General features: G+C 38.9%; 1 protein-coding gene across 1 annotated transcript; it reads right to left on the reverse strand.

The window, feature by feature from the left end:
* Positions 1-77: 77 nt before the first annotated feature.
* Positions 78-9,353, reverse strand: LOC140923524 (leucine-rich repeat and guanylate kinase domain-containing protein-like). Its single transcript, XM_073373605.1, has 19 exons — positions 9,168-9,353; positions 8,074-8,178; positions 7,876-7,957; positions 7,050-7,150; positions 6,625-6,706; positions 6,292-6,416; positions 6,021-6,074; positions 5,817-5,906; positions 5,562-5,642; positions 5,007-5,093; positions 4,564-4,670; positions 3,961-4,080; positions 3,206-3,302; positions 2,928-3,041; positions 2,352-2,420; positions 1,917-2,049; positions 1,549-1,826; positions 1,220-1,311; positions 78-923 (listed from the first exon to the last, which is right to left on the reverse strand). Exons 1-19 carry the CDS (start codon positions 9,351-9,353, stop codon positions 533-535), a joined length of 2,394 nt encoding a protein of 797 aa, XP_073229706.1. The 3' UTR covers positions 78-532.
* Between the last annotated feature and the right edge of the window lie 863 nt (positions 9,354-10,216).

Raw genomic sequence — 10,216 nt, forward strand, 5'->3', positions numbered from 1 at the left:
GAACAAGAACAGTGACGTGAATTTTTTGGTGACATTACTCTAGTAATAGAAAAGTATCAGAAGGACGCAGCAGCCGGAAACAAAATAGTGCAATTTCTGTTTTTATTTATATCGTCAAGAAATGGGCCTGGCATTGTGCCCATAGGAGACTGGGGAGAGGGGAAAAAGGGCAAGAGAGCCTTCATATCCTGTAAAGCTGAACAAAGACCTTAAATAACTATTTACAAAAACATAAAATATATCGAGGAAAAGAAAAATACGAATGTACAACGTTGGCTTTGAGCATGGACGCTTTTAGTAAACTATATTTTTGCCTTTCACGAGTTTACTCAGCTGTAAAATTTTACAGTTCTGTCACTTTATGAATCAAATTTTACTAAGCCACATGGTTCCATTCCAAAAGACGGATTGATCACTCAAACGATAGGAAAGTGGTATCTTCAACTCAAGTATTGCTGCTCGTGAGTTTAATTTTTTCCCACGTGGAAATTATACGTGTCTTACTTCTGAGGCATTATAAGAAATCAAATTGTTATATAGAATTGGCAATTTCTACTTGACCAAAAACACCCGAGAATGGAGCAGAAGCGGTTTCTTGTGAGTCAAGTGTCTCCGTTGGAATGAAATCCAGCAAGTCTCTCGAGTCTTCCCCTTCTTGCTCGTCCGAGTCTCTTGGAGACTGGACTCCGTTATCAGAGTACGCACGCGCAGAAGATATGATGGATGAAGCGGATTCCTGATCCTCGTCCGATTCAGAGATGTTCGATTCCAGTCCCGCGTCTCTCGCCTCATTTTGACTGCTGGCGTTTGCGACCATGGAGGCTAATGAGGGGTTGAAATTGAGAGGTTCTGATGTGGAGCGTTTGACCCCGGAAGAGGAAAAGTGCGCTGTTGATGGCTTCAAACTGGCTGAAACTGCTTGTCTGAAATATGAATAATCAGGCCACGTGTTTATCCACGAGGAACATAGAGGAGAATGTGATATAGAAGCCATGTCCCTCTTTAATAAAAGACTTTCAACGACACTGGGGAAAACGAATGTCACATTGAAAATACAACTACACTGAACCAAAGAAATAACGCTCCAAACAAAAAATTAAACAGTTTGAAGCAATGCTGCCTGTTAGTAAGGAGATGAGGATGACTTCGTGACGTGATAAACAGCTAAGTTATAAAGGGGCAAGCGCCAACAGTTATCGGTTTCAGTTATTGTGTTTACCTTGAAGTCATAAATTGCTCCAGTGAAACCTGATGAATTCCCGCCACTGCCGCTTTGGCTTTGGTCTGTCGACGCTCAAGTGACAGGATTTCCTAGAAGGAGGAACAGGTGAAAAAAATGGAATATAACTTCAGGTTAAGTGAACATTCGTTAGAAGGCTGTGTATTGTTGGTTTACTTAGGTCACGTACTACAAGTTCTACGGATATTATGGACGCTTCAAAGTTGTCTTTTACCCCTGCAAGCTTGTGAAGAGCCGAGTGATAAACTAAGAGTTGACAAAAAATTGTTTTCGAAATAAAAAATATTCACATGTAAAACTTCTCTCACCACTGGTGTCCTTTGCTGCTTCAATTTAATGCCCTTGGAGGGTAGGGTGGAGGAGTCGGATGGACGTGACCAGGTTCTCGCTGCCATGTTGACCGTGATACTTGTAGTTTGACTGGTACCAGATTTATCAGCTTGTTGAAAGGTGTCTTGTGATTGGCTGGTATCAACCGATGTCATGCTACCGCTGAACAGATCGGAATGCACTGTTGACGGAGGTGACATGCCCAAGTATTCCATAATAAGACGTTTAAGGCGCTTATAAGCGTCGCTAAGGTCATCTGTGGTTAAGAAAATAAAAAAAAAATTACTACGACGAAAAAGAAAGACATTTCCTTGTTTTAAGGGATGAATATCACGTTATTTCTTACCGCTGCTTATAGCCATGTCAAAGAAACCAGGGTTATCTCTGTTGTGGTGTAGACACGTATCAGCTCGCTCTAATGATTGGAGTAACATAGGCTCTGCATAATCACCGCGTTCACGGAGGCGGGCGACATGAATCTGAAAACAACGACAACCGCAAAACTCTGAGTTGTAAAAACATTGTGAAGTGTGCCATTGGGCCTGAATATTAATATTCGCGACGACTTTTCGAGCATAGAAAAACACATCATGCAAATGAAAATACAAAATAACTAATACATTGAGTTCAGTTCACAGTAATAGCTTGCAGTGTTCAGGGCCCCGTGATCTACATATCTTATACTGCGCCGCATCCTTGAGTGACAAATTCCCTGGGAACAGATACCTTCTGATGGCAAATAAATTAACGATCAAACTGAAACAGTTCTTTACATTCTCACCTCCTTTGATACAGGAACCACCAAAACATATCTTGGTTCAAAATAGGTGTTCTTGAAACTCAAGACCCCCTATTAAAAAATAAGGTATAAACGTTTTAGCACACATTTGTGTACGTTTTAGTACATTTAAGTAAAATAAATCACACAATTTCCCCAATTAAAGTCCCTTACAGCAAGGTATTTAACAAGAGCACCGATATAACAGATGTTGACCGCTGTGTTTTGACAACTAGGATCGCTACATCTATACTTCGGTTTAATGCTTAAAACAGGAAGAAGTTAACGCAGTTGAAATGATCCTTCTCTTTCAAATGTGCGCTAGGTATCAAGAGCCATATTCAGTTCTCCATTTGTGCAAATGAATGTATTGACATGATCTCCTTCCTCTTTGTGTAGAGTTCTTGATTTATTAGTTATTGTAGCTTATTGTTCCCTTGTGTTTTAAAAGTTGTAATCGTATGATTCGTATCTACTCATGTTCTCCTTCAGCAGCATGATTAAAAATAATTAACGTGATTGACGTTAAAAATAATTAACGTTGATTGACGTTAATATAACTTGAACAAAATTCCAAACCTGTAAGTCCATATGAAACACTGCAGCAAGTCCCTCGCGGGCCACATTTTCCACGGCCTCTCTCGTGACTCCGTACCAGTTTCCCGCTAGCTGGCAAGTCTGAAGGAACTTGCCCTGCAAATGAATGACAATAAAATGAAAAAAACAAAATGAAATGAAAATGGAATAGGATAGTAGAGAAAAAAGAAAAGGTCAAAAAAGGAAGGGAAATCGAGTAACTAACACATTAAAGGAAAGATGAAAAGCGCAAGACAATCAAGAGCAGAGTGGAATCTCACCATCACTACCCCTTGTTCAAATTCTTCTTGCGTTACGAAAAAATAATCTTCAAGATTTTCTTCCTTGGTACGAGGCGATCTTGTTGTGTGACAGATGCTACGAAGGAAATGACGTTTGAACATTAACCAGTGTATCCACAAGTGTGGAAAAATTTGGTTGATAATAAAGTTTTTTTCTCAAAGACTCAAAAACGTTTTCGTATCCCTTCCCACCCTAGTCTGAAAACTCACCCGTCTCTTCACCCCACCCCCCAACGGGCGGCGAGGCGAGAGAGACGGGGAGGCATTATAACGCTGGGAATTCAGAATCAGTCTCTCTCGCCTTGCCGCCCGTAAGTAGGGGAGGGGGGAGGGGGGGAGGGGGAGGGGGAGGGGAGGGGGGATGGAGGGGAAGGGTGTGGCGAAGAGACGGATGACATTTCAGACTATTCCCACCCCTAATAACGGCTTAATACATGGGAACAGACAAGTTACGTTACATAAATCTTAACGTTGCAAGCAGACTCTGCGTTGCAAGTAAAAGCTTCGTTTGAGGGTACCTTTTTACGTACATGTAAGTGGCCCTTAATTAACGTGGCACAGGATGGATTCCTATTCACCACTTCGTGATTTTCGATAGATTTGCGAAATTTGATTCATGTCAGCAACTTTGCAATGTCAGTAAATCAGTCTGAAGACTTTCTTGCACAACACCTTTCTTGCAACTAGCCTCTCAACAACTTAAAACAAAAGCTTAATCGAAATTTCTTTCTCACCCAAAGCCGAAGAAGTCTGGAAACTCTTGACAAAGTCTTCTAGCCAGATATCGTTTGCCAGACCCGGGGGGACCGCACAAGATTAACATAGGATATGGTGTATCCACACTCGGGAGGGTACTGAAAGAGAGAGAGATCATAAATAAGAACTGGGTATATTGACTATAACTTAGCAGCGCTTAGGGCTTTTACTAAGGGTCGGAGGCCGGGGACAAGGGATTTCCCCCGGCTTCCATGAGCATGTACCCTGGCTACTTTCATTGGAAACAAAATTATACAGAGGAACAATCGGTGACTTAAACAGTCCCCTTTTAAGTTCAATTATTACACCATTTGCATACTTTGAAAAGTCACAAAATGATACACTCTGCAATTAAAAAGTTCACAAAACCCGCACAGGAAGTATAGTTTAGCTTTCCACCTTTGAAAGGTAATGAATTTGTAAAATCCGTACTTTTTCTTAACTTTGTTCATATTTTTTCGGTCGTAACCGTAATCTAGTTCCAAAATCAGACTAAGAACTTTTCTTGGTTTAAAGTTGACCAGTGTATTACATTTGAAGGACGTTTAAATGAATGAACGGACGTGCATTACTCAACTGACCTGTCATGAATTCTTGTGGCCTGGATAAGAGACTTGGTCACGTGAAACATATGATCATGTGCTGCTACAACCTCTGGGGGAGGATTAAACATGTTGACAGCAGCAACCTAAGAAGTAAATGAAAAGTAGTCAAAAGAGGAAAATACACCATAAACAAAAATGTCACCAGCTAATAATCAAACATTTTTAACCAACTTGATGTAACTGTAGCAAATTATGAATGACAATTTTCCATCGCTTTGTACCAATTTACTTTATCTGTTACCTAAGTTCCTTCAAATGGGTAAGATAAATAAATGTGGGACATTCACCAAGATAATAGACACGTAAACAGAGTGAAGAGTGCGTTATCTGGGACATATACTTCAGCAAAAAATAGAACTTACTTAATTAATGAGCTGAGCGTAATGACAGATGATATTACAGTATATTCATTATTGTACCTTTTCTTCGACTGAGACTTTGGAGCGATCCAACTCCGTCAGACTTTGTATTCTAAATAACAAGGAAAGTCTGTAGTCTGGCATACCCTGTGTACAGAAAGTAAACTATATCAGGACTTACAATGACAATCTTCTCAGGCCTTTGAGAAGTTGCTTTTATAGTGAAAAGCTTTTATTCAAGGACCTAAGTTTTTTAATTCACTTGACAACGAGGTCATCAGCCTTTAATCCCTTTCCTCCTTTAAGAAAATACTGAAGATTTCATTACTAAGCAAATATGAAAACCGATCATACATCTTTACATCTCCGACTTTCGCCATCTTTTCTTCAATTGATGTAAACAGCTCTAGCCTGCAGTTAGAGGACGCCTAACTTCTCATAAGCTCCTAAAGTTTCTGTTAAGTCTCCTTGCCAATTATTTTCCCCACTTTTCCTATATTATTTGTAATTTCTATTATTGTGTGGCAAATAAAATGAAAAAAATAATAATACAATTTTCTACAATGTAATTACCTGTGGGGGAGTGGGAGGGGATAGGAATGTCACATTTCATACCTGTATTGGGTTATCAAGGAAATTCAGGTTCCGCAGCAAACTCAGTTCTCTGATGTACCTTACTTCAGCTATGTCAATTATCTACCAAAAACAATAAGATTATAATGCGCCATTTGCTTTCATTGCTTCATAAAGTAGTTCATCTAAAAAATGCCAATAAAGTGATTGCAATAAATCCTGGACATTCCAGTTCTTACTTCTAACAGCGCTGACAGAATAATAGTTCATATCAGTGTGATGTATTAACTCACAAACCTGGTTTTCCTCCAGGTCAATCTCTTGTAGTAATTTATGGTTCTGAAGACCTTTCATGCTTCTAATACTGTTCCTTGACAAATTAATAACCTGACAAAAGAGGTAAAGATACAATAGGGATAAATAGGCGCTACCTTGTAGTGATTCCCAATGTTTACACTGAAAAAATAAGCACAAATTAATAGGGGAAACTCTGACACTCACCTCTAGGTATTTTAAGGTTTCTAAATTTTCAATTTTCTTGATATTATTGTTACTCTAAAAACATAAAATAACACTTGAGTCAGTTAACTGCAGTAGTTAGGAGATTATTTCATAAGCACAGTGAAAATCTTTTAAGAAAATTGTCAATTTTTTACCATTAGATAGTGCTTTGACTGGAAAAAATTGAGTTTTGAAAATGAAGTGGTTGAACTTGGAGGTTCAGTTTGTTGCAATGCGATTGATTAATCTACAAATGTTGATATTTACTCACCAGATTCAAGAATTTCAGAGGTAGATGGTCAAGGTTGGCAATTCGAGTGATCTTGTTATTCATTAGGCTCAGATGTGACAGACGATAACAGTTAGACAAACCCTGGATCTCTGATATGTAATTGGCTGTAAATCCAAATGTTAAGGCCATAAAACAGCATGTCGTATGCCATTGGATGAAATAGAGACCAAAAAATTCAAAACACTACACACCCGTTAATCAGTACAGGTAAAGAAGAGCCTTTCTATTAGCCTTGGAATGATTTTTTTCTACAAAGATAATGTTACAAATATATTACATTAATTAAATTAAAATGCAAGTTTATGAGGATACAGTCCAGTATTAGAGTTGTCAAGCAATGATGAGCTGAAAGATCAGGAAGTGTTTCTATACAGTTGTGAGACAGGTTCACCTCCTGTGTCAATAAAAAACAAAACAAAAATTAAAAAAATATATAATCAAGCTGTAGTCATTATATATACCACAGGAGAGGGGTGGGGGTGGAAGAGGATTTTCAGGTGAAAACTGTCAGTTATTTACTTTCCTACTCAAGAGGGTTGGGGAAGAGTGATGTAATTTTTTTCTTTTGGTCAAGATGAGAGACATCAATTTTTGACGATGTGGGAGATCTAAAAGATATTGCTCATTTAATAAAATATATATCTCCTAATTCCTCTGCAGTAATGAATGCTGCCTAATAATGTTCTCAATTCAGTGGCAGCATCCAAGTTCAAAGTCATCTGTTTAAGTTCACTTACCCTCAGACCAAGTGGAGGAGAGAAATCTAAAACAGAGCTGAGTTGATTGTGTGATACATCAAGTGATACCAAATATGGCATGCTGCCTAATGGATTTAAATCTAATAATTGGATAAACAGAGAATATAAGTATGCAGTAAAAGGAAATTACCCTGGGGTCAGTTACATAGAAACTAATGTCAGACGTAACTCCCAATGCCTGGTGTTAAAGTTAAGCGGTTGGTGGGCTGAATGTCCGACATTAGCTCTTATGTTCAACTTGACGGTTTATGTTACTGGCTCCTGGAGCACAGCAGATTTTTTTAAGTAATTAGTATCAGTTAGGAAATGCCTATGATAAGTCTCAAGTATACAAGCCTCACGCTCATTTTCAATATTTTAAAGGACAGGATTTTAGGTTCATTTCCCGACAAGTGGTAGGTAACAGTCCCCTTCTCAAGTAAAAAGATTGTTATAATTATTGTTGAAGTTTGTTGCACAACAGTATCAAATGCAAAGAAAATATTTTTCACACATCAAACAAAAGTATCTCCTGATACAAACCACAGTTACTATAGGGAATCTCGCCCAACTATGTACAATCATAGTTTTGGACTTATTAGCTTTTGCCAAGATAAAATATGATCATGATAAAAACATTTCCACCACAAAAATACTTTTGCGGGAGTTAAAGGAAAGAACAAATTGGACTTTCCCATGATGCACATAAAAATAATGCATGTATGTGCAGCAGAAAAAAAGTTCCTTAACAATCTGTTGAGTAACAACATGCAAAGTTCACAAAAAGAAAATGCAAAATTTTAGATATGTCTATTCTTATAGGTACCTGTAAGAGAATTGTGTGAAAGAACTACAGTTTGTAAGTGAACATATTCTTGTAGGCACGTAATATCTGTCAGTCCACATCCCTAAAAAGTCATCGGTCAAAAAGAATACAATCAAAAAGAACAAAAAGAATAAAATCAGCAGTGACTGAATATTTAAAGGAAAAAATGTGATGAATGATGGCAAAAATTGTACTTACAGGAAGGAAGAGATTAAGATAAACTTGAAGAGTTCCATCAGCCGATCTTCCCAACTGGGACAGTCCTTCAGCTATCATCTCTTCAAACTCATCCTCTTCGGGTTCCTTAGCAAAGTGCATGTAAATTATTAAAGAAACACAGCAAAAACTAAAATACTAAAACGGCCCCCTGGTTAGCTTGGTTGGGAGAGTGCCGGTCTGCCGAGCGGGAGGTTGCAAGTTCAAACCCCGGCCAGACCAACACTCAGGGTGTGTAAATAACTGAGAAGAAAGTGCTGCCTTTATAATGACATCTGAAAATGGTCAGACTTTCTAGTCTTCTTGGATAAGGACGAAAAACAGTAGGTCCTGTCTCACAGCACTTTCACTGATCTGTTCGTGTGGGACCTAAAAGTGGTGTGACCAACCTCTACGGGTTGTGGTATTGGGTAGGGATGGCACCTTGCATGGGACCTATGAGTCCCGTTCGTGGCCATTCCCTCTGGGCAGGACCTGTGTCGAGAAAAGCTGGTAAAACTAAACTAAAAACTGATCTGAAATAATTTGATTTGAGCTTAAATTTATTCCTCGTGAAGAGAGTTTATAATCTTGTAGCGCGTGCAGCGTTTGCAGCTGCAAACTTGGACGCCCCATATTTCTCTTTATTTATGAATCTATATATCGCCTGGTGTCTGCCCTGACGTCATCTAATGAGTGACATCACGAAGCATGTGGTGTAGTGGTAATGAAATGGCCTGGCACGTAGAAGGTCCCGCGTTCGTTTTCGAAGGGAAGCTGTTTCTCCTTTTCTCTTCTTTTCTTTTTTTCCTTTTTGTTTAGTTTTTTTTTAAGTTATTGTAGTTTTGTTTTGTTATAATGGCGTAAGTTTTTTTAAATTCATAAATTTTCTTCCCTATTGCCTTTAGAATTTTTCTTTGTTCCTACTGCTTGCTTGCTACGCGAGGTCCTGCGATCCACGTATTTCTAGTTGTAAACAACTACATGTATGGTGGTAAATTGCCTCAAATTGTCCTCAGTGCTCTTACATAGGATATTAAAACAAATTTCAAATCCTATAGCTTTACTGAAATAAACCAAAGTGCTCACACAATTACCTGGTCTTCTTCAACTTCCAAACTTGTACCTTCAGGAAGATTTTCGATCCCATTAGAACGCGATTCTACAACAGCTTGGTTGTTACCCACATCATTCTTTTCAAAACTAGTGTGTACAGAACAAGTTTCTTCGGTCTTTTCTGAACCGCCAGCATCCTTATTTCCGCTGTCACTCCTTGCGGTCATTTTGTTCCGGATTAGAGGCAAGCAAAAGGGTCAAACGCGAGCAGTTAGTTTGTGGGGATAATCCTATGTGTTGTCCGCCATTTTGTACGTCTGTTTCTGTTTCCAAGTAACAGTGTTAGATTCCAGGCCATCTCCACCTTATCACAGACCTCGTCACGCGCGCCATAGGTTCGGGGGTATGCCTTTTTTCCCCAGTAGATGACGCTCACATGTCCGTATTAAAGGTGAATAAAAAGAGATAATTATCTTGAGCTTGTAAACTTATTTTGGCCCAACAATCGGGTTAATTCGTCATAGGTGATAATACACATTAGAAAGAATGCTAACCCATTGGAGGATTGTTAAGTAGATTTTGAACTCGTGACTGAAGACGTCATGCAGCGAACTATTAAAAATAGTGCGAGATCATTTGAGACTGACGAGTTGCACATTTATATTTTGGTGGAAACATGACCTTTCAAACAATTCTGAAGTCTTCTCTCCTATTAGCTTTTATCTTCTGTCACTGCAACGGAAAAACAGCCGAAGAATGGAAAGGAAGAGTCATATATCAGGTAATTTCCTCGATCAACCTTCTTATCTCTCAAAAAGACAGTTCCACAACACCACCCAGTGACTGTTTTCGCTGTTCTGTATATATTATGTGAGAATGACACACAATGCAATCTCAGAGACCCGAGACATTTGTCATAACAACTATCTGATTATGCTGCACACACTAAAGAGAAAGTCAGAGAAAGGATTTTCATTTTCAAAGTTGGAGCCGATGGGTTGCTGGTTGTCTCATTTCTTGTAAGGCCCGGGGGAGGCACTCCTTACAATGCATGACCTATAAAGGGAGGGAAAGCCAGAAAGTGGTACCC

This window comes from Porites lutea, chromosome 13 (assembly GCF_958299795.1).
Source record: "Porites lutea chromosome 13, jaPorLute2.1, whole genome shotgun sequence".
In the NCBI taxonomy this organism is placed as follows: Eukaryota; Metazoa; Cnidaria; class Anthozoa; order Scleractinia; family Poritidae; genus Porites; species Porites lutea.

Bases quoted from the DNA above. Each gene is read 5' to 3' on its own strand.
- LOC140923524 (XM_073373605.1), bottom strand. From the start codon at position 9,353: ATGACCGCAAGGAGTGACAGCGGAAATAAGGATGCTGGCGGTTCAGAA. The intron at 4,671-5,006 runs GTACAATAATGA...TTTACTTCTTAG, and splicing joins AAGTCTCAGTCGAAGAAAAG to GTTGCTGCTGTCAACATGTT. The intron at 3,042-3,205 runs GTGAGATTCCAC...ATTCATTTGCAG, and splicing joins TTGAACAAGGGGTAGTGATG to GGCAAGTTCCTTCAGACTTG.